The sequence below is a fragment of the Pongo pygmaeus genome, chromosome 17 (genome assembly GCF_028885625.2).
Source record: "Pongo pygmaeus isolate AG05252 chromosome 17, NHGRI_mPonPyg2-v2.0_pri, whole genome shotgun sequence".
Classification (NCBI taxonomy): Eukaryota; Metazoa; Chordata; class Mammalia; order Primates; family Hominidae; genus Pongo; species Pongo pygmaeus.
Window position 1 is genome coordinate 47,859,039 of NC_072390.2, and position 26,160 is coordinate 47,885,198.

Here is a 26,160-nt window from a genome sequence, read left to right on the forward strand (position 1 = left end):
ACATTATGTCAAGTGAAAAAAATGCAGGTCACATATTGTATGATTTTATTTATACCGAATATCCAGAACAGATATAGCTATCAAAATTGAAAATGAAAAAAGGAAAATTATCTCTATTTGCAGATGACATGATCCTATAAGCAGAAAACCTCAATGCTACAGAAAAAAACCTGTTAGAACTAATAAATTCAGCAGTTGCAAGATACAAAATCAATGTACAAAAATTAGTAGCATTTTTATACATGAATAATGATCTAGCTAAAGAAGAAATTAAGAAAACAATCCCATTCTTAACAGCATAAAATGCCTTGGAATAAGTCTAATCAAGTAGCTGAAAGATTTGCCCACTAAAACTATAAAACATTAATGAAAGAAATTGAGCATGATGCAAATAAATGAATATGTGTTCACAAATGGGAAGAATTAATATTGCTAAAATAATCATAGTACTCTAAGCAATATATAGATTTAATGCCATGTCTATCAAAATTCCAATGACTATTTTCACAGAAATAGAAAAAGAATATAAAATTAATATGGAACCATAAAAAACACCAAAAGTCCCAGCAATACTGAGGAAAAAAGGTAATGTTGGAAGCATCAGACTTCCTGATTTAAAATTATATTACAAAGCAATCATAATCAAAACAGTATGGTCCTGGCATAAAAACAAAAACATAGACCAATGGAATAGAATACAGAGTCCAGAAATAAGTTAAAACACAGATGGACAACTAATTTTTGACAAAGGCATCAATACAACACAATGAGGAAAGAATAGTCTCTTCAATAAATGATGCAGGGAAAACTGAATTTCTATCACCAACAGAATGAAATTGGCTCTTATCTTAAACAATATACAAAAATCAATTCAAAATGGATAAAAGACCTAAATTTAAGATCAGAAGCCATAAAACTCCTAGAAAAGAACATAGAGGAAAAGCTCCTTCACACTGGTCTTGACAACAACTTTTGGGAATCACACCGAAAGTTCAGACTTCAAAGACAAAAATACAGAAATGGCACTGCATCAAACTAAAAAAAAATGAAAAGTCCAGTTACATACTGGGAAAAAAATAATTGGAAACCACATATCTGATAAGGAGTTAATATGAAAAATGTATTAAAAACTCTTAAACCCATTAGCAAAAACCAAATAACCTGATTTAAAAATGGGCAAAGGACATGATGTATCTTCAAAAAATATATAAATGGCTAACAGGTATGCAAAAAGGTGCTCAACATCACTAATCATCAAGGAAATGCAAATTAAAACCACTATGCAATATCATCTCACACATGTAAGGATGATTACTATAAAAAAGAGAAGAGATAAATGTTGGTGAGGGTATGGAGAAAAGGGAGCCCTAGTACAACTGTTGGTGGGAAGGTAGAATGGTACAGCTATTAGAGGAAACAGTATGGAGGTTCCTAAAGAAATTAAAAATAGGACTACCACATGACCCAGCAATTCATCTTTTAGGTATACACCCAAAGGAGATGAAAGCACCAGCTCATAAAGATATCTTCACACCCATGTTCACTGCAGCATTATTCACAATAGCCAAGATATGGAAACAACCTGAATGTTCATTGATGAATAAGTGAATAAAGAAAATGTAGGTAGTGTGTTTGTATCTCTGTGTATGTGCACATACACGCATGTATGCGTGTGTATGTGTGTCTATATGTTTATGTGTGTATGTCTGTATGTATATATATACGTGTATATATACATATATACACGTATATATATACATATATACACGTATATATATACACATATATACATATATACACATATATACATATATACACATATACATATATATACATATATACATATATACATATATACATATATATACATATATACATATATATACACACATATATATATAGCTAATATTCAGCTTTATAAAAAATGGAGAGCCTGTTATTTGCCACAACATGAATGGACCTGGAAGACATACTAAAGGAAATAAGGCAGACACAGAAAAATGTTGCATGACCTCACTTACATGTGGAATATATTTTTTTAAGGAGTTCAAATACACAGGTAGAGAATGAAACAGTGGTTACCACAGGTGGGAGTTGGGAAGAGGAAATGCAGAGATGCAGGTCAGAGGATACAAAGCAGCAGATATGGAAAATGAACAAGTCTAGAGATCTAATGTAAAACATGAGGACTAAAGTTAATAAAATTGTATTATATTAGGGATTTTTGTTAAACAAGTAGGTATTTGTTGCTCTTGTCACAAGGATGTCACTATGTGAAATATATGAGACTAACATAGATATGTTAGCCAGCTTCACTATAGTAACCATTGTACTACTATACCATCTATATGTGTCTGTCTGTATGTATCCCAAAACAGCATGTTGTAAACCTCAAATAAACACAATAAAATTTATTTCAAAAGAAAGCAGATTGGTAGTTGCAAGACTTGGGTTAAGAAGAGAATTAGGAGTAAATTCTTAATGGATATGGGGTTTTATTCTGGAGTAGTGAACATGCTTTGGAGCTAAATATTGGTGGTGATTACACATTACGTAAACTAAAAGTTACAGAGTTGCTCACTTAAAAATGGTTAATTTTATGCGATGTGAATTGCACCTCAACTTTTAAAATCACTTAGGAAGTCTGAGAAAATTATAAATTTTAATTATAAATGTATCAATACTTGTTCATTAATTATAGCAAAGATACCATACTAATGAGATATTTTTAAAAACTGGATCTAGAATATACATGAACTCCCTACACTATCTTCTCAATTGTTCTGTAGGTCTACAGTGTTCTAAAAAAATTTATTAAAAAAACAAATTAGAGGAACATAAAACATAATTATCTAATTCAAGGAAAATATGTTTTAATAAAGCAAATAAAGCAAAAGAATATGGCTGGGGCTTTTGGGGCATGGAAGTAAACCAAATCAGATTCATATGAAACTTCAAAGTTTTCATTAGAATTGTGGCATCTTGGACTAAAAACCAAGAGAGAGTTTAAAATGCAAAGAAGTTTCTGAGCTCTCAACTTATAAGAAGCAGGAAGAAGTCTGAGATAGGAACTCAGATCCATTTTCTACAGAAATGAAAGTACCTCTGGAGCCAAGAGTTCAGAGAGTAAATCAAACAGCCAGTGAGAACCACAGACCAATAAATTATTCCCAATGAGCAGAACTGGGTTCTAATAAAAAAAATTTCTTGGTCCTAGATTTGGGGAACCTGACACCATATGCTGATAAAATTCAGAATTTTATGGATCAGTGAAAGCCCTATGTCTTCATTCTTCCCCTTTTTGAATGAGAGGTTTATTGTGATTATTCTATCTCTTCTTCACTGTGTATACTAAGTATGCAGGAGCAGTATTTGACTTTTCACTTTAGTTCATAGATCTATGGGTCAAAATAAGTTGCACACAAGGAACTTCATCTGTATCAGATCTGTTACAGAACATGTAATTATGGATATTCATCATACCATAATGATATAAAACTGTTTGAAGAAAAGGTCATTGCAGTTTGCATTTGGGGAGCAGTATTAATCATGTGGCAATGGACTGATAGATTGCTACCTACATTGTCCCCATAGAATCTTGTCTTCTAGATCCACGTCTTCTCTAGTACTCTCCTGCATTAACAGTGGGATTGACTATGTGCTTTGCTTTGGTCAGCGGGACTTCAGCATACATGACACAGGCAAAGCTTTGTTAAGCACTTGTCTGTTGAGATTTGTCCTCTTGAAATATGCTCTAAAACTTAAAGTATAATAGTAATAAAAAAAATAAAAAATAAAAGTGCAATCTAGGATTCCTTATCAAAAGTTCCAATAAAACAAACTTTAACAAAGAAAAAAAAAAGAAATATGCTCTAACAGCCAACAACCATGTGAGTGAGACCATTTTAATCATTATTCCCAGTTGTGCTACCAGATGTGTGTATCCACATGATTGGTCCCAGGCAAGAACCAGCAAAACTGCCCAGCTGGGTCCAGAACAAATTGCTGAATGGTAACCACGTAAATGCTTGTATTCTAGCCACAAAATGTTGGAGTACATGTGTATATGTACGTATGAGCATGTGTACCAATAGATAAAAGAAAAAAAGATAAATGGTTACTTTGCTCAAAATATTTTCGTTAGAATGGGGAAAAATTCTAGACTGCAAAGAATAAATGAGTGATTGAGAGGTGCGGAATTAGATACTAAATATAGGCAACTTTCAGATGCTATGTGGAATGGAGAAAGAAAGACAAGGGGAGATATTTAAAGGTCTGTATAGAATTTTAAAATGTTCTTAAAAATAGGAGATACATCAGTATCTTCAATGTGTACAGGAGTTAAGAAAAAAAGGAGATTTTTAAAGAGAATGCTGAGAGAAGACACAACTGATGGAGCAAGATCCTTGCAAAGGTAGAATATGCAATGCAGTGAGGGAAACAGCTCTAGGTGGGTGGGGGACAAAAAGAACAATATTTGCGGAGTTCAGGGATGTTCATAGGTGAGATAACAACAGTTTGAGGCATTTCTGTTGTAGCTCCTATTTTTTTTTTTTTTTTTTGCAAAGAAAGAAATGAATGAGCTGTGAGGTAGAAGATTTAGAGGTTTGAACAAAAAAAGATTGGAGTAGCCATCACAGACTACTAGAAAAATTTCAATTGACAAACAATAATTTCAGAGCATTATACAATGTACAATTGAGGGTGGGGACTATGGTTACATAATATCTTAAATTTTGTGTGATGTTCTCCAGTACCATTCAGCAGACCAGGGGTGGGAGTGGGGATGGCAGACCATCAGAGATATTTGGGATTGGCATTTTGTCAGACTAGAAGGATGACAGGATAAAAAGTAAAGGACCAAATACTCCGATTGATGAATGTTTAGAGAGATTAATTGATTAGGCAAGAAACTAAAGGAAAATAGGCACCACAGAATAGGAAACCAGATATATCAGCATTTGAAGTGCTCATAAGTTTCAACTTAAATACAATAGAACTAATAGAATGAGAGAACTCAAAGTATAAGAAACTTAGTAAAGAGTCAGGTGTTAAATGTTAGGTTTCAGAGTTAAAAAATAGATATGAAGTGGTATAAAAACAGCCAAGTTTTCCAATGAGAATGACAAACATTTTAACATTCATGTCTTCGGTCTTAATAGCTGACACACTGTCAAGGACACGATGTCATGGCACAGTGCTGAACTGGATGTGCTTAGAGCTCGGATACACCTGGTCTGGATGCTGGCTCTGCCACTGACATTGGATCTCGGGAGAAATCAGCCTCTGAAATCATTTTCCTCATCTGCAACTGGAAATAATGGCAGTTTCTATCTAATAAGGTTTTAATAAGAATTCAATGAAATTATGCATATTAAGTGTTTAATAAGTCTATATTTGGTAAACATTTTATAAATATTAGCTTTATTATCATAGTTGATGTTATTAATTTTGTACAATATATTGTTAACATTTTAAAGAATGTTTTTTAAATGCTTTCTCTCTGTGTTATTCTTTTAAATTACAGTAGCATCCTAATGACTGATATTGATTAAATGAAGAGGAAAATTTTAATTCTGTAGCGCTCACTCTAAATTAAATAAAACTATTTACAGTCTAGGCAGTCTAAGAGAATAAGGTAGAGGAAAAAATAAAACAAGAGTCTTTTATTTGTATGAGAAGATATTCAGGTGATTATTTTTATCATTGTGTGATGTTTCCAGATTCTTTGCAAAAACAAAATATAGGGAAAATTCTCATAGTAACTCCACTCTGAAGAGTTTTTCACTGGAGATTCAAATTGCAATTAAACTGGAGTGGGTAGAAAAGTCCGTGGCAGATGCATTGCTGCTAACCACAGGCGTCCAGAGTGTTCTGACTGCATTGGAAATCACTGTGGACAGAAAATTATAAAAGACTGATCTTTTATAATTCAGTGTATGTTATACCCAGAGTAGAGGTAAGCTTTATAATTACTTATAGAATTTTATCTAATGGGCCTGACGTGGTGGCTCATGCCTGTAATCCTAACCTTTTGGGAGGCTGAGGAGGGAGGATTGTTTGAGGCCAGCAGTTCAAGATCAGCAAGGCCAGCATAGTGAGACCTCAGCAGGAGGGGTTTAAATAAACTTACACTTGGCAAATACACCTTTCTCTTTTGCTTGTTGCTGGGCCCTTCATTGGCCAGCCTGTCCTTCCTTATCATTGCACCAAACTTTTCTAACAATTAGAGTCATAAGACATGAGATTTGGGTAATTTAGAGAGATAATTAAGCCAGTTGCTTGCTTTGACCTCTAACATTAAAACCCAAAGGAATTCAAATGATCTACAACTCAAAATAAGAATTTTGGGCAATTCATGATGGAGATGTATATATACAGATATAATAATAGCTTTATTGAGATAATTTACATAGCTTAGAGTTCACCAATGTATACAAATCCATGGTTTTTAATGTATTTACAGAGTTGTAAAACCATTACCATAATCACAGATGACTACATATTATATGTAATTGGGGTGAAGGCTCCAGCTGATAATCACCAAGCATTGTTCCTCTGCCTTGCTTTGCCCTCTGCCTAACCCCTGGAAACTGGTGAAAGGGTGGTCCTGCTGTTCCCCCAGCACCAGCTACGTTATCAGACAGGCCTGGGACTGTAGGTGATGAATGAATATATATTCACGTATATGTATATACAGATACATTTACAGACAGAAGAATGTTCCACTTCCTCTAAAAGTTACAGTCAGCTGACAACTTTACTGGGTAAAATGTTAAGTGGCAAAAATGTTGAGAAGAAATATCCCTTTTCTGCATTTCCCTCAGGCATTCTGGAGGAAAAATGCACCCAGTACATATTCATATTTAGTATTTTCTGCAGGTAATTATTCATTTTAAATATTTTTAAAATTTTCTATATTTGTAATTTTTGTGGGTACATAGTAGGTGTATATATTTATGGGGAACGTGCGATGTTTTGATCCAGGCACGCAATGTGAAATAAGCAGGCACAGAAAGACAAGCATCACATGTTCTCACTTTCTCGTGGGATCTAAAAAATCAAAACAATTGAACTCATGAATATAGAGAATAGATGGAGGATCGCCATTTTAAATATTTCTTACACACTAACTCATTTTATGTGACGTGAGGATTTATGCTTAGGTTAATTCTGAATTATGATCTTTATTTACTTATTTGGAAATATTAGATGCTATTAGCTTTGATTTCAAAATATCAGAAGCTATCTTTTAAAGAGTTCTTTCCAGTTGTGCCTGCTTAATTTTATTTTTGAGAAAATTTAAGTTCCTATGTCAATGTAAGGTTGTCTAATATTACCAACATTTTTTGGTAATATTATCACTTTTTCCATGTGATAATGGGAAGATTTTTTTCTTATTGTAATAGGTTAGTCAGAAAAAATTTTTCATCTTTCAGAAAGATAGCTGGCCACCAGTTCATTCTTAAAATATTAGTTCAAATACTGCATAGATTTGAACTAAATATCTAATGGATAGTCCTCATCATTGCACCAAACATACTACTTATGTTCTATTTACCAGTTCAACAGTAGCAAATCTAACTGCACAGTCAATAATAAACCAAATAAGATAATTTTTAAATATAGAAAATAGAAAATCTACAAAATAACCTTGAAAATTAACAGAAAGTTTGTCATTAGCATTTATTCCATAATGAATCTCCTTTCAGATAAAACTTGTATTTATTTATTTATAAACAAAGTATTATCATTATTGAAGTTTTTGTCTAGAAGTGTACTTTTCTATCATTGTTATTGTGTATTTCTTTTCAAAATACCAACCAACTAATATTCTCTGAAATAAGAATTAAGGTCTCTCCAAGGATATAAAACAGAAGTTGAATGGACTTTGGAGTCAGATGGAACTAAGTACAAATTCCAGCTGTAGTGCTCACTACCTGTGTGATGTGTACATGTAAGGTATTTGACTTTTCTATGCCCTAGAATTCTCACCTGTACAGTAGAATTTGTATAAAGGGCAAAACAATAAATATTTATTAAATGTCTAGAAAATAGGAGACGTTAGGTACATAAATCACCATTACTATACGGAGTGGATAGGTGCCTCAGATGTATGCAGAAAAGAAAGGTTCTGTTTTAGATCTTAGATCTTCATTTACTTTTTTATTCAACAGACAGTTATTGAGTGCCTACTATTTATCTGGCACTAATCTAGGCCCCAGAAGACAACAGTAAAGAAGTCAGCCCTGGTGCTTCTCCTTTTTTGAGGTTTTTCAATGTATTTACATGAGAAGAGCTCTTTTTTCAGTTTTTTTAAAGATAAGATGTAAAATATCTTGGCTTATTTTGTAAGCTATTTTATCTAAGGTAATATTTTACCTGGCCTATTATCCATAGTATCTAACAGTTTATCAACTGTTCAGAGCACCAAGTCGGATTCAGGAAAGAATATGGGCTTTGAAAACAGACAGAGGGTGTTTGAATCCCAATTCTGCCTTGTGACCTTGAACAAGTTGCTGAATTGTTTTAAATTACTATTTCCCTATCTATCAATTAGGTATAACAATAACCATTCAATAGTAGTTTTGTAAGGTCTAAGAACAATAATGTAGTAAAACATAATGTCTGACTTATATTAGTTTTTAAATCAATGGTAGCTGTTATAATTATTTATTAAAATACCTGTTTTAATTATTTATTAAAATACCATTATACCATTTTAATAAGTGGTAGTTGTTATAATTATTTATTAAAATACCTATGATTTTTATCATTTTTAACAACACGGGTAATTGTTAATTAAAACTCATAGGAAGTATACAGCATATCATAGCAATAAATATTAATTTCTTCTCTTTATTTCCTTGCCATAGTCTTCAAAGCCCAGGACACCATCAGTCCTGTGACCTATAAAGCATTTCCTGAAGGGGTAATCTGATTTGGAGAAATATAGAAACAACAAAGGTAACATAATGCAGATATAGAATGATATAAATAATATAGAAGTAATGGTGACAAATATATATTGAGTGCATATCATTTGCTGGTACTTGTTCTAATATAATATCATTATCTCTTCATTCCCATCTAAGTTCACTCTAAAGCCTGCAGTCTTGAAGACTGTACTCTAATGATCTCTAACAAAAGAGGTGACATCCTAGACTGAGAATTGTGAGTGGCCCATCAGAATGTTTGCTGAGCCAGATCCAGTAACAGTGGAGAGAAAAAAAAATAGCACAGGTCTCTGGAAAATCGATCCCCCATTTGAGCAGTCTAATTCTGAATTAGTTGTTCAGAAATATAATCTTAATAAAAGGTATGAGAAGTGGTATTTTTTGTCATTCTTAAATCATCCTTTGAAAATAATTGCCTTTCAAGATTGAACTCCCTTCAGAATAATAAAGGCAAACTTTTAACAGGTTAAAAAGACATAGAATCATTATATTCCTTTTCAATAGAACTATTAAGCATTTCTTTAGAATAAAACAACTCATTAAAAAGGGCACACTGTCCTTTTATACACCAATTTAATCATCTAATCAGTTTAGTGTCCCAAAAAGTATGTAAATACTACTTAATTTACTAGTGAAGTTGGCTTATGGAAATTACTACTTAGCATGATTGCCTCTGGATAAAGAACAAACAGGTAGGGAAAAAAACATCGATTTAATAAGGTCGTTTCACCCTTCTGGAGTGAGACTATCAAAAACATGTCTAGACTAGTAAATTATGCAACCGAGCAAAGATTCTTAAAAAGCATTCCAATTATCATTTAAAAAGTCCAAAGAGTTTCCTGGGTTCTTTAAGTAACCAATCCTCAGAGGGTCGATAAAGCTTACCAAAATATCAGCATTTTAAATTAGTCTCTTACCCTTTTCAAATGCTCCTGTATTTTGGACTCCACATCTTGGATGTGTGAAATCATTTTGTTGACACAAGGTGCTGGGATGTTTACTACGGCACAGCTGTGACGTCGACATGGGTAGCTAAAGTAAATGCCTTTATTCACCCCTAAAGAGGACAAATGGAAGAAGTTCATTACTCGTTCTATACAAAGTAGTAAACTTTGATGTTCAGAATAAGCAAAAAAAATTCTGCTTTATTAGTGCTAATACTCTTAGTTTCCTTAATAGAGAGGCTGAGAAATCTGTCAGAAAATTATAGAACAAATCTTCAAAAAATGTACAAGCTAAAATAAAATAACCATTTATGATTTAATTCTGTAACAAATAAAAATGAACCCAAGAAGCCAAAATAAAACTTCAAACAAAGTTGAAAAACATAGCATCGTGAACTAAACATTGGAAAAAATGAAGGAAAAAAAGGCAAAAAAACCAGTTGACCCATGTGTTACTAAACAGATTCTGAATCTCTTAAAAATAACTTTGAAATATATTTTTAATATTCCCTTCAAAGAGATGCTCTCTTTCAATGTAAATAATATCCAACTACTCATGCATTGAAGTTCTTCCTTAAATCCAGCACGAGTTTCTCTTGCTGAAAAAAATAAAAGCAGGTCTCCTTCATCCTCATAATAACCTCATTTGCTACCTTCCATTTCTGAAAATTAGAGTCTTATGCGAAGAGTGATTGATGTTCTCACTATAGTATTCAAGCTGTACTCATCATAAAATCCACTCAGTCCGATGTGCCTCAGTGATTCTAATCCTGGCATGTCCCAAATTGACTGAAGGTTGCAGAAGCACAGCAAAGTTGTCCATGAAACTCTACCAAAGTGCTTACTTGCAGTCCTTTTGACTCTAAGGACTCTATTGGGCTGGATTATAGTTGCAATCACTGATCTTAAATGGGAGACACAAAATATGCTCAGCGCCTCAATGAGAACAGTGTGATGTCCTCATTTCAATCGACCTTGAGGGAACAGAGAAATAATCCTGTTGTGTTTTGTTTCAATGCCAACCCACAGAGATGGTAAATATTTTTGATATCTTCATTTAAACTGCAATCTTTTAAATATCTTTTAAATGAAGCCTTATAATATCTTCCTCTAGAAACACAATCTCTTGTAAAAATGGCATGTTTCATTTATATATGGCATGTTCAGTCTATTCTACAATGTTCGACTCTCTCTCATATATATGTGTGTGTGTATATATATATGTATATATGTATATATACACACACACACACATATATATAACAGTGACCTTTTTATGAGCACTAAAAATATGTGCCAGACATAAAGCTAAGCTAAAAATTTTTGATGCCACATTTTTTAATCCCCACAACAATCTTATAAAATGGGATTATTATCTTGATTTCATAGATGAGGAAATCAAGGTTTAGATAAATTATATAACTTGTCTAAGTCTATGGAACAGGTAGGTAGGAGAACTGAGACTTGAACTAAATCTCCCTGGTTATGGAGTATAAGCTGTGAAGGCTGTTTTTATATTTTAAAAGTATGGCAAAATAAAGAGAAATAGTACTAAAAATATATTTCAGGGCATCCCAAATGTTTTGCTTGTTTTTAAATTTTGAATGCTCCTTCATAATATCAGTGCTGGTATCCTATGTCTTTTAGTTTGCTTTGACCATACTCTGAACACATATACTTGCTATAACTATTTTTTTTGTGTTACAGTCCATCTTTCCTCTTTAGTTCATAAACATATACACACACACAAACACACACACACACACACACACACACACACACACACATATATATATAATAGTCAAAAGACCAAAAGAACAATCTAGTAAAAATTGCATATTGATCTCCTATCCAAATATCTTGATAAGGGCATGTTGGCCTTCCCTTTAGAAATAAGAAGGTTTTGATACACATTTAACAAACAAGCAGTCACTGTTACAGTCAAAACATTTGTTTTGCTTCATTAAATGTGGTGAAAACAAGAATAGTAATGATTCCTTTTATATTTTTCTTGACTGTGCCACTCTCAACTTATTTATGGAATATTAATTAATTTTCATAGCACTCCTATGGTTTAGGTTGAATATATAACATATGGTAAAGTAATGGGAATCACGTACTATGAACTTAAATTTGCACTAAAATCTGTAAAAGACATGACATCCTAAGTAGCACAAGATTGAACCAAAATTCAGTGGTTCATGTTACACTTTTTATTTCATTGCAAGCATGGCATAAGTTAAAACTCTCAATTTTTAAGAATTTTACTCAGTTTAGGGTGACAGCATGATATAATCAAAAGACAGCTGAACTAGGTGTCTGTATTTTCTTGACTGAACTGATAACTAGCTGCACATCTTTAGCTAAAACAATTCAGTCTTTAGGTCTCAGATTTCTTACTTAATAAATTAATGTATTGGTAGGATGTTACATAAGATATTTTTCACCTAAAATTCCAAACATAAATCAAGGGAGCTCCTCCTTGTGAAGCCTGTGCACAAATGGTCAGTGTGAGTATATAAAGAACTAAGCTCGGCAAGACTTTCATCCTCTCTAAACATGCCCCTGACTCCAACTTCCTTGCCCAGAATTAATGCATAAAAGACAAGGTCCTCCTGGCTCCAAGCCAGAGTTGAGGTTTGCTGAGACTCTGCAACATGAAACTTCCATTTGAGAAAAAATATCAACTAGTTGTTTGTGTGGGCAAACGAAATAGACTATGTTTATAAACTGTCAACTCTTACTGCTCAATGAATTTGATCCTTATATAATTTATTCACCCAGCTCCAATAATTCAACATTTTATCACAAGAGTTCTTCCTTTTCTTCTGCTTTGTATATGTGCTTCCTTTATGTACATTACCCCAATTATTCTGTCATCCCTTTATCTCAACTCAGAATGCTTAGGAAAAACTCTGCTGAACACATATTTCCTTTTCACATTGTTATCCCTTTTAACATCTTGATTTTCTTTCCAAAATGTAACATAAGTCAGTGCTCTTGAGGTTAAAAATAATTTGTCCTCTATGCAAAGACTCTTTCATGATGAACATAAAGCATCTTTAATCTTTTATGGAAAACAAAGATCTCTTTAGTTTTGTTATACATGAGAAAAATAAAAACACCTTTCACTGACATTAGAGTTATCACATTTTCATTAGACCTTAAACTGGAGACATTTATCACTAAATATCTAGAATAATACACATAGACTCTCCGAGTCGGAAGTGGCTAAAAACTGCTTCTACTCTAACTTTAGTCAATGTGCAATGCCCCTGTTTGGTGTTTACTTACTGCCATTTTCTTCTGTTCAAAATCTGCAACTTCAATACAATTTTTTTTACTTGCCTTGTATACTCACAGGTCTCCCCACTACCTTGCCTGACCACTTCCTATAGCTATTATTCTATATCAAATTTTGCTTTGACTAGCAATTTTTTTAATGAACTGTTTATACTGGCAGCCGCAATATCCTCATCTGATCTCTTCTTCAAATTACAATTTATATACAAATATTAAGATCCATCTTACAAGGTTCCTTGCCTGTGAGGAATACTCAGCTCTTTCAGACATTTGAGTGCACCTATAGCAGTTTTCATTTCTAAGAATGGATCACATTGCACTCTGCTGTTATCACATTTATGTTTTCCTATCTATCTTCCCCATGAAGTTCTTTCCAGAGAACAACTATAGTAAGTGCCTTAAACAATTATTGAATAAATGAATAAACAAATCCTCTATCATTTTTTAAACTTTTTACCTGGCTGTAATCTGATTTTTGTTCTCTCCCTGAAAAATTCATTCTTACATCCCACTAAGCAGTATATCAACTACCATCCACAAAGGAGTAACTGATATGGAATTACTTCTCCAGTTATAAGCAACTCTAAATCTGGATTTTAAAATATGAGACAACTGATTTCGGACTTCGAAAAATGGGCAGTTCAAGGTTTTCATTTCTGAGAAAAGGGAAATTGATAAGGTGGAGTCCCACAATCACCAAGCTCTCTGCCAAGGGACAGCTTCCCAACTGCAATAAAGAGATCTGAGAGAAAAACAGAGCACAGTAATCCCGCTGAGTTGAAAAGTAAATATGAGTTTCATGGACAGTGGAAACATCTGGAAGAGGGCAGGAACTCAAGAAGACAGAGCAATGCAGAGAAGAGCCTCAGAAACCCACGTGGGAGGCCCCTCTGACATATGGCATAGAATCCCTGACCAATAACTTCTACCCAGAATGTGCAGAGAAAATTCACAACTTAATATTCAGAAAATAGGCATAAGACTTGGACTCTTCACAAAAGACAATATACAAATGACTAATGCAATGTGAAAAGATGCTTAACATTATTACTCATAGTCATCAAGAAAATGCAAATTTAACTAACAGTTCAATACAACTTCACATACACACTATAATGTCTAAAATTTTAAAGGTTGGCAATGACCAGTATCACAGAGGATATAGAACAACTGGAATTTATACATTGCTAGTGGAAATGTAAAATTGTTTAAACACTTTGGAAAACAATTTGGCAATTTCTTATAAAAGTTAAACCTACCATATTACTCAGCATTCCTCTTCTTTATATTTCCCCATGACAAATAAAAATATGTCCACAAAAAGAATTGCAGGTGAATATTCATAATAGCTTTTTTGATGATAGTCAAAAATTGAAAAAATCTCAAATTTCCATTGAAGGCTAAATAAATTGTGCAATATTATACAAGGGAACAGTATTGATCAATAAAAATGAACAAACTACTGATATATGAAACAGCATGGATGAATATTACAATTTCCTAAGTCTGGAAAAGTTGGGCACAAAGGAGTACAAGTGGCATAATTTCATTTATTTGAAATGTTAGAATGGTAAAACTAAAATCATACTGGAGTTGTGGGAGTGAGTTAAAGGAATCTTGTCTGTAGAGGGGACATGAATGAACTTTCTGGAAAGATGGAAATTTCTATACAGTGTTTGAGGTGGTGGTTAAATGGATGTGTGTGTTTGTCAAAAGTCATTCACTTGTACACTGTGAATGAGTGGATTTTATTGCATTTAAATTGTACCTCCATATATCCGTTTTATAAAAAAGACCACTAAGCATATCCTAGTGACAGAACTCAATAACCTTGCATTGTTCTACTTTAACTTTTTATACTAAAAAACATTGTAGACAGCCCTTCCTTGAAATGTTCTTTTAATAACTTTCTCTAGCTTCCTGTTCACCTATTTTTCCTCATATTCCTTAAACATGACTATTTGATAAGAAATAATCTTTTCCTCTACATTTTCTCCTTTGATCATCTCATTTAAGTGCTTAACTCTCAACTAAACAGCTTTAGAGTTAACCTTGCCCTGAGCTCCTTGCCAAATGTACAAATTTCCCAAATCTGTCCTTCCTAGACTCCCATCCTGGCATTGACAGTAAGGAAGGGAGGTCTGGGCCTGCAGAATCCTATGCAGAATGGAAGAAGCATGATAGATAAAACTAAAATGTACCCATTGAGAAGCTGATATACCACAAACAAGGAAATACATTCACAACAGTAAATTAAAATGCCAAAGCAAAAAGGCTATGGAAGAAAAGGGACACATTTGTATGATCAGACACAAAGCTGGAAGGGATAAAGGAGGCATCCACAGGAGCTTCAATATGGAAGGGATCTGATACAGTACAAGCAGTGAAAATGATGCCTGGTACAGAGGATCCTCAGAAATGATTTGAAAAGCAAAAGAACTGTTATTAGTGGAAGGTATCCAAGTTACTGGTGGTAAATCTATACTGGTCTGCAGCCACTTCAATTCTTGCCTCCTCAGACAAAATAATTCGACTGAGAAGCATAAGGCAGAAGGATAGACCAAGGCAAGTTTCAGAACAGGAATGAAAGTTTTATTAAAAAGCTTTAGGACAGTAAGGAAAGGAAGGAAAGAAAAGAAGAAAAGTACAGCTTGGATAAAGGCCAAGAAGGCGACTTGAGAAACCAAGTGCGCAGCTTGACTTATGGACTTGAGTTTTTATACGTTGGCATACTTCCAAGATACTGCATTACTTCTCCCCACTCCTGAGATTTTATCGGGAAGCTGATGATGAGTTTAAGGTGTTTTCTATTAGGAGACTGCCTTTCTCTGGCACTGGCTGTGAGCAGTTATTACTTTAGATAAACAGTTAACAACTGCTTGACCATCACCTGATGGTCACCCAACACTCCTGGTGTGTTGGGGGAGGGGCGGGGAGGGCGTGGGCAGGATGGGAGAGCCCTCTTTTGCCCTGCTCATACCTGAGAGGCTACCTACTGTAACAGAATGATAAGAAAGTAAAGATGTTCCAAAATAAAACTTTTAATTAGGCTTCCCTCTGTCCACAATCTGTTTGGATTCTTTTTTTCTTTTTTATAATTTTGACTTTCATTTTAGATTCAGGGAATGCATATGCAGGTTTGTTACACAGGTATATGGTGTAATGCTGAGGTTTGGGGTATGATTGCTTCTGTCACCCAGGTATTGAGCATAGTACATAATGGTTAGTTTTTTAACCTTTGGCCCCCTCCCTCTCTCTTCCCTATAGTAATCCCTAGTGTCTATTGATGCCATCTTTATGTCCATGAGTACCCATTGTTTAGCTCCGAACTTATAAGTGAGAACATGAAATATTTGGTTTTCTGTTCCTGTGCTAACCCACTTAGGATAATGGCTTCCAGTTGCATCCATGTTGCTGCAGATAACTTGATTTCATTCTGTTTTATAGCAGTATAGTTTTTCATGGTGTATATGCACCACATTTTCTTTATCCAATCTACCATTGACGGACACCTAGATTGATTCTATGTCTTTGCTATTGTGAATAATGCTGTGATGAACAAACGAGTGCATTGTCTTTTTGGTAGAATGATTTATTTTCTTTTGGATATACATCCAGTAACAGGATTGCTGAGTTGAATGCTAGTTCAGCTCTTAGTTATTTGACAAATCTCCAAACTGCTTTCCATAGTGGCTAAACTAATTTACATTCCCACCAACAGTGTATAACAATTTTCTTTTCTCTGCAGAGTTGCCAGCATCTGTTGTTTTTGGCTTTTTAGTAATAGCCATTCTGACTGGTATGAGATGCTATCTCATTGTGGTTTTCATTTGCATTTCTCTAATGATGAGTGATATTGAACATTTTTTCACATGCTTGTTGGCCATGTGTACGTTTTCTTTTGAAAAGTGTTTATGTCTTTTGCCCACTTCTTAATAGGGTTGTTTTATGCTTGTAAATTTTTTTAAGTTCCTTATAGATTCAGGATATTAGGCTTTTGTCAGATGCATAGTTTGTGAATATTTTCTCCCATTCTGTAGGTTGCCTGTTTACTCTGTTGGTAGTTTCTTTTGCTGTCCAAAAGACTTTTAGTTTAATTAAATCCCACTTGTCAATGTTTTGTTTTCCTGTAATTGCTTTTCAGGACTTAGTCACAAATTCTCTCCCAAGACTGATACCCAGAATGGTGTTTCCTAGGTTCTCTTTTAGGATTCTTATAGTTTGAGGTCTTACATTTAAATCGTTAGTTTATTTTAGGTTAATTTTTGTATACAGTGAAAGGGAGGGGTCCAATTTCAATCTTCTGCCTATGGCTAGCTAGCTATCTCAGCACCATTTACTGAATAGGGAATGCTTTCCCCATTGCTTATGTTTGTTGACTTTGACAAAAATGAGATGGATGCAGGTGTGAGGTTTTACTTCTAGGTTCTCCATTCTGTTCCATTGATCTATACATCCATTTTTGTACCAGGACCACGCTGTTTTAGTTACTGTAGCTATGTAGTATAAAGACAGGTACAATGATGCCTCCAGCTTTGTTCTTTTTGGTTAGAATTGCTTAGACTGTTTCAGTTCTTCTTTGGTTCTGTATGAATTTTAAAATAGTTTTTTTTCTAGTTCTGTAAAAAATGACATTGGTAACTTTATAGAAATAGCATTGAATATGTAGATTGCTTTGAGCCATACGGCCATTTAATCGACATTGATTCTTTCAATCCATGAGCATGGAATATTTTTCCATTTGTCTGTGTCATCTATGATTTCTTTCAGCAGTGTTTCGTACTTCTCTCTGTAGAGATCTTTCACCTCCTGGTTAGAGGCATTCTTAGATATTTTATTATTTTGTGACTATTGGAAATGGAACAGCATTCTTGATTTGCTTTTCAGCGTGAACATTCTTAGTATATAGAATTGCTGCTGAATTTTGTACATTAATTTTGTACTGTGAAACTTTACTGCTTATGAGTTCTAGAAGCCTTTTGGTAGGGTCTTTAGGGTTTTCTAGGTATACAATCCTATTGTCAGCAAAGGGACAATGACTTCTTTTTGACATCTTCCTGTTTGGATGCCTTTTATTTCTTTCTCTCACCTGATTACTATGGCAAGGACTTCCAATACTATGTTGAATAGTAGTCAGAATGGGCATGCTCATCTTCTCCCAGTTCTAAAGGGGAATTCTTCCATTTTTGCTCATTCAGTATGATGCTGGCTGTGGGTCTGTCATAGATGGCTCTTATTATTTTGAGGTATATTCATTTTATACCTAGTTTCTTGAACATTTTTATCATGAAGTGATGTTGGATTTTATCAAAAGCTTTTTCCACATCTACTGAGATGATTCATAATGTTTTTGTTTTTCATTCAATTTATGTGGTGAATTACTTTATTGATTTGCATATGTTGAACCAAATTTGCATCCCAGGAATAAAGCCTTACTTGATCACAGTGAATTAACTTTTTGATGTGCCGCTGGATTCAGTTTGCTAGTATTTTGTTGAGGATTTTAGTATTTATGTTCATCAGGGATATTGGCCTGTTGTTTTCTTTTTTCATTGTGTCTTTGCAAGGTTTTGGTATCAGGGTGATGTTGGCTTTGTAGAATTAGTTTGGGAGGAGTCTTTCCCCTTTGATATTTTGTAATAGTTTCAGTAGGATTAGTTTCTTCTCATCTGGAGATGCTGGCAACTCTAAATTTTGTAAATATTTTCATGCAGGTAGGAGTTTTTCTTTTTATTTATTTTTATTTCTTTGCTATATATATATATATATATATATATATATATATATATACACACACACACACACACACATATATATATCTTTCCATTTCCCTAATCCCCTCCCTAGGAGTGTGATTGTAGAGAATGGTGTGTAGGGTCTTTTGGTTTTGGTTCTATAGTGCTATGCACCTCTGTCAGCAGGTTTTCTATTAGGCTGTGCAATTCAATACAATAGATGCCTACAAGCCAATAGATGCCACTTATGGGTAGCAGCCAGCTGTGGCCAACGTTGCTGGGTATACACTTGATTCTTGTTTACTGGGAGAAGCTCTTTGTTGCTTTATGCAATAGGATGATTCCTGGAGTATACAGTCTGAGTTCCCTCTAGATGGGCAGGAAACTCTGGCAGGTCCACCTATAGGTCCCCCAGTGGCCAGAATAAGCACTAGAACTGAGTGCTTACTAGAAAATCCAGTAGGCAGCCTCTAGGTACCCAGAGGTGTGCCTAGACAGTGAGCAGGAAACTTCCTCCTTCCTAAGTTCTCTGCAAGGTGGAGGGTGGCTTAAACTCCAACTCTAGGTGATTGGGGTGTTCCAGATGTCTGAAGATCTGCCTTTGCATGAAGCAAAGTGAACCCCCAAACAAGATCTCTGCACAAGAAAGGTAGGGTGGATCAGGCTGCTGTTCCAGGTGAGTGGGTGCTCCAAATGCCTGGAGATCTGCCTAAGTGATCTCCAGGGATCTCACTAAGAGTAGTGAGAGCCCTACTGCACCATGATCTATGCATGGGAAGGGTAGTACAACTCAGGCTGCTAATCCAGGTGAGGGTGTATTTTGAATGCCTGGAGAACTGGCTGGGTGTGGAGCAGAGAGGGCTGCACTGTACCACAATGTATATCTATAAAGAGAAGGCCAGCTTAGGCTGCTGGTCCAGGCAAGTGGGTACTCTGAATGACTGGATTTCTATCTGGGGGTGGAATGCAGAGGGTCCTGCTGCACCACAGTCTTAGGAAAGCAGGATGGGGCACCCAGCATAGATAGATACAACCAGTTCCAGGTTGCCAAGCTGATCCTGATTGCAAGTCTCATCATCCAGGAGAAGCTGGACTGTGGTAGCTCTGCTCCTGCCCCCGGCCTGTGATGAGGGAGAACACAATTCCAGCACCTACTAATTAAGCACTTTCCATATTTCTGGCTGTAGAGGCACATATCCTGCTCCAGAGAAAGCAAAGTAGTACTCCAATTTCTGGTCTGAGACTAACATGCCTGTGCAGACACGTTGCTGGGTCACCAAAGAATGGCTGAGTTTGTGTGCACCCAGATTAAAAATGGCCTCCTGCTCTCAGTGCTGGGTCTAAGAAAGTACCTGCAGCTTTTCCCAGTGTCTTTCCCTCACAGTGTCTCTATGCCTCTTTCCAAGTTAGCTCCAGGGCTTGGGGGAAACAAAGTGTGCTCCTTCAGCCTGGGTTGCTCAGATCCCTAGTGGAAAGGTAAATCACAGAGGGAGCCTTTCTGACTCTCCTGTGTACTGGAGTTTCACTCACTTTTAACACCCAGATGCCATCATGGAGGCTGTTAGCCTGCATTCTCCTCCCTGGGAATTGCAATGTCCTTCACATTCTGGTGGATTCTCATATTCCTTCTTGAATTAACACTCAGAGAGTTGATCTTTATGCACTATCTTGCTTTTTCCAAGTGGCCAAGGCATGCTAAGAGCCTCTAATCTGCCATCTTGAAGAAAAAGCAACAACTTTATTTGGTTTTAAACATTCAGATTTAGTCAAGGCCAGAAAGCCAGAGATAGTCTTAAAGGGACCAACTTCATTCACACATCTAGGCATGTCTACTATCTGTAAAACTAAACTCATCTCCCCTCCATTTAACCTCTTTTCTTTTTACATCTCTGTTGCAGTTATGAAAGTTTGGAACAGTTAAATCACATTTGAATCCTCCATCTTCTCATTCAAGTTCCTATATTAATATAGAAAGAATAGTCAGTCCCTGTAAGTATTAGTCAGTCACCAAATCTTAACACTTATTTTGTAATATGTCTCTAATCTCTTTCATATTCATTGATCTTAATTAGATCAGGACCTTGTTACAATAAGCCTGAACAATAGTAATAAGAAAATCAGTTTCTAAGTGCCTGGAGAGCCAGCTGGGTGTGGAGCAGAGAGGGCCCCACTCCACCACAATAGCCAGAAAATTCCTGTAGCCAAATAATTCTGTGTTGCATGCTCAGACTTTGTAAGCAAAGAATTTAGTCAGTAACTTCCCTACTCTGGTTTTATATATATATAACCAGACACTGAGAAAATGAAGTTAATACTCTTGAGCCTGAAATTCAAAATCCTTCTTAATTGCACCTCAGTCATTTCTACCTTTCTCTGAACCATCTTCACATTCCTGAATTCTCCCTATGCTATAGACAAATACATCTATGCTTTCTAAATCTTGTGTTATTTTCTCATTGTTGACACATTCTATTCTACTTTCTTAAATTTTATCCTCGCCTTTTTTTTCCATATACAAATGCATTCTTTAAAATTCAGTTCAAATCTCTCCTGATCCATTAACCTTTTTCTTAATGCTTGGAGACCATGCAGATTGGTCTTAGTCAAAATACTGAAGATATCTGTCATCCATGGTGTTCATTTGGCATGTACTTCCTTGTGTCATCTCCACTGATACACTATGTAACTATTATTTTATGTTGTATTGTAAAAATTGTTGTATACATTTATATTCTATTTATTTTTCTTTCAATTTATGATTATCCTTCACATATTTTATTTGGCCTACAAGATTTTACACTTTTTGTGAGGGTTGTTTCTTAAATATCTCTGTACCACAATAGCACATAGATATTCCAGTATCTTGAATTAATTGGTTCATAAGTCACTTATTTGCCGTCTTATAAATCTGTTCGAAATTCACTATGGGCAGTAAACTCTAAGTCAAGCAAGATCTTAAACTTGTATTCAAGATTTCTATTGGACATACACAGATGAAAGAATCAAAATGGTAACTTATTTCAATTTAATCTCATAAAACTGAAAAATTCCCAGAGTAGTAATTTCTCAAAATCAAGATTGAAATTTTTGATAAAGAGTTCTTCACCAGAATGACCTAAAAATAAACAAGTATGAACCCCAACAGATATATGTATACATTTCCTCATCTCTTTCCACCACTTTCCATATTGAGTGTTAGAAACACTTTCAGAGATAATGTTTATAGATTCTCACTGTACAAGTCTTTAATTCTGGAACTATAAAGTACACATCCAATTGACAGGAGCCAAGATGGCTGAATAGAAACAGCCATCTTGGAGTTTACAGCTCCCAGCAAGACCAACATGGAAGGCGGGTGATTTCTGCATTTCCAACTGAGATACCCAGTTCATCTCATTGTGACTGACTAGGCAGTGGGTGTGACCCATGGAGAGTGAGCAGAAGCAGGGTGGAGCGTTGCTTCACCTGGGAACTGCAGTGGGTGAGGTGACCTCCCTCCCCATGCCAAGGGAAGTGGTGAGGGAATGTGCTACCCAGTGGGGGTACTATACTTTTCCCACGGATTTTTGCAATCCACAGATGAGGAGATTCCCTCATGAGCCTACACCACCAGGGCCCTGGGTCTCAAGCACAAAACTGGGTGGCTGTTTGGGCAGGCACTGAGCTGCAGGAGTTTTTACATACTCCACCAGCACCTGGAACTCCAGTGAGACAGGAGAACCATCCACTCACACGAAAAGGGGGCTGAAGCCAGGGAGCCAGAGGTCTTGCTCGGCAGGTCCCACTTCCACGGTGCCCAGCAAGCTGAGAACCACTGGCTTGAAATTCCCACTGCCAGCACAGCAGTCTGGAGTTGCCCTGGGATGACTGAGTTCCCAGGAGGCGGGGGCAGGGGAGGGGGTAGCGGGGAGGGATGACTGCCATTTCTGTGGCTTTAGTAGGCTGTTTTCCCCTAACAGTGCTAAGGAGATGAGGACAGTTGGACTTGGTGGAATTCCCCACAGTGCAGCAAAGCAGCTGTGGCCAGACTGCTTCTTTAGATCCCTCCTCACTGGGCATGGACAGGGCCTCTCTGCAGGAGTTCCAGCACCAGTCAGGGGCTTACAGATAGAATTCTCATTTCCCTGGGAAAGAGCACCTTGGGGAAGGGGTGGCTGTGGTCTCAGGTTCAGTGGACTTAATATTTCCTGCCTGGCAGCTCTGAAGAGATCAGCTGATCCTGACAAGGGGGATTCCCCCAGCATAGCACACCAGCTCCACTAAGGGACAGATGACCCCTCAAGTGGGTCCTTGACCCTCATGCCTCCTGACTGGGTGAGACCTCCCAACTAGGGTTGCCAGACACCTCATACAGGGGAGTTTTGTGTGGCATCAGGTCAGTGCCCCTGTGGGACAAATCTTCCAGAGGAAAGAACAGGAAGCAATCTTTGCTATTCTGCAGCCTCCACTGGTGATACCCAGGCAAACAGAGTCTGGAGTGGACACCCAGCAAACTGCAGCAGACTTGCATAAGAGGGGCCTGACTATTAGAAGAAAAACAAACAAACAAAAAGCAAAAACAACAATATCAACAAAAAAGACCCCACAAAATCCCCATCCAAAGGTTATCAGCCTCAAAGATCAATGGTAGATAAATCCATGAAGATGAAGAAAAGCCAATGCAAAAACACTGAAAATCCTCAAAGCTGGAATGCCTATTCTCCTCCAAATAATCACAACACTTCTGCAGCAAGGGCACAGACTGGGGCCAAAGCTGAGATGGATGAACTGACAGAAGTAGGCTTCACAAAGTGGGTAATAATGAATTTCGCTGAGCTAAAGGATTATGTTCTAACACAATGCAAAGAAGCTAAGAACCATGATAAAAGATTACAGGAGCTGTTAACTTGCATAACCAGTTTAGAGAGGGAAATAAATGACCTGATGGAGCTGAAAAACACAGCACGGGAACTTCATGATGCAAACGTAAGTATCAATAGCTGAATCAATCAAGCAGAAGAGAGAATATCAGAGCTTGAAGACTATCTTGCAGAAATAAGGCAGACAAACAAGACTAGATAAAACAGAATGAAATAAAACAAACAAAACCTCTGAGAACTATGGGATTACGTAAAGAGACCAAACCTATGACTGATTAGAGTACCTGAAATAGATGGGGAGAATGGAACCAAGTTGGAAAACACACTTCAGGACACCATCCAGAAGAACTTCCCCCATCTAGCAAGACAGGACAATTTTCAAATTCAGGAAATCCAGAGAACCCCAGCAAGATATTCTGAAAAGATTTACCCCCAAGACACATAATCATCAGATTCTCCAAGGTCAAAATGAAGGAAAAAATGTTAAGGGCAGCCAGAGAGAAAAGCAAGGTCATCTACAAAGGGCAGCCCATCAGACTAACCGAGTACCTCTCTGTGGAAACCCTAAAAGCCGGAAGAGATTGGGGGCCAACATTCAACATTCTGAAAGAAAAGAAATTCCAACCCAGAATTTCATATCAGGCCAAACTAAGCTTCATAAGTGAAGGATAAATAAAATCTTTTTTAGACAAGCAACTGCTGAGGAATTTTGTGAACACCAGGTCTGCCTTGCAAGAGCTTCTGAAGGAAACACTAAACATAGATAGGAAAAACCATTATCATCCACTATGAAAACACACTGAAGTACACAGACCAACAACTCTATGAAGCAACTATATTAACAAGTTTGCAAAATTAACCAGCCAGCATCATGATGACAGGATCAAATTCACACGTAACAATATAAACCTTAAATATAAATAGGCTAAATGCCCCAATTAAAAAACACAGAATGGCAAGCTGGATACAAAGATGGGACCCATCAGTGTGCTGTATTCAAGAAACACATCTCACATGCAAAGATGCACATAGACTCAAAATAAATGGACGGAGGAAAATTTACCAAGCAAATTTGAAAGCAGAAGAATGCAGAGGTTGCAATTGTAGTTTCTGAAAAAATAGACTTTAAATCAACAAAGGTCAAAACAGACAAAGAAGGGCATAACATAATGTTAAAGGGTTCAATTCAACAAGAAGAGCTAACTATCCTAAATATATATGTACCCAATACAGGAGCACTGAGATTCATAAAACAAGTTCTTAGAGACCTACAAAGAGACTTAGACCTCCACACAATAATAGAGGGAGACTTTAATAACCCACTGTCAGTATTAGACAGATCATTGAGACAGGAAATTAATAAAGATATCCAGGACTTGAACTCAGCTCTAGACCAAGTGGACGTGACAGATATCTACAGAACTCACCAGCCAAAACAGAATATAAATTTTTCTCAGTGTCACATGGCACTTACTCTAAAATTGATCACATAATTGGAAGTAAAACACTCCTCACCAAATGCAAAATAACTGAAATCATAACAAACACTCCCAGACCACAGTGCAATCAAATTAGAACTCAAGATTAAAAAGCCCACTCAAAACCACACAACTACATGGAAACTGAACAACCTGCTCCTTAATAACTCCTGAGTAAATAATGGAATTAAGACAGATATCAAGAAGTTCTTTGAAAAAAATGAGAACAAAGCAACAATGTATCAGAATCTCTGGGATACAGCTAAAGCAGTGTTAAGTGGCAAATGTATAGCACTAAATGCCCACATCAAAGAAAGATCTCAAATCAACACCCTAACATCACAACTAAATGAACTAGAGAACAAAGAGCAAACAAACTCCAGAGATAGCAGAAGACTAGACATCACCAAGCTCAGAGCAGAACTGAAAGAGATAAACACATAAAAATCACTTCAAAAACATGAACGAATCCAGGAGCTGTTTTTTTTTAAAGAATCAATAAAATAGACTGCTAGTGAGACTAATTTTTTAAAAAGAGAAGATTCAAATAAACAATCAGAAACGATAAGGGGGATACCACCACCGACCCCACAGAAATACAAACAACCATCAGAGAATACTATAAACACCTCTATGCAAATAAACTGGAAAATCTACAAGAAATGGATACATGCCTGGACACATACACCCTCCCAGGTGGGTGGGTGAACCAGGAAGAATTTGAATCCCTAAATTGACCAATAAAAAGTTCTGAAATTGAAGCAGTAATAAATGGCCTACCAACTAAAAAAAGGCCCAGATCCAGATGGATTTATAACTGAATTCTACCAGAGGTACAAAGAGGAGTTGGTACCATATCTTCTGAAACTATTCCAAACAATTGA

At 36.0% G+C, this 26,160-nt stretch overlaps 1 protein-coding gene across 4 annotated transcripts in view; it reads right to left on the reverse strand.

Moving 5' to 3' along the window:
• The window catches only part of CCDC178 (coiled-coil domain containing 178), a 515,145-nt gene that overhangs the window by 432,405 nt on the left and 56,580 nt on the right, over positions 1-26,160 (reverse strand). For all 4 annotated transcript variants that reach the window (XM_054461207.2, XM_054461206.2, XM_054461208.2 and 1 more), the window contains exon 6: positions 9,875-10,014. In XM_054461207.2, coding sequence (XP_054317182.2) covers positions 9,875-10,014 — 140 coding nt within the window. The remainder of the gene's footprint in view (positions 1-9,874; positions 10,015-26,160) is intronic.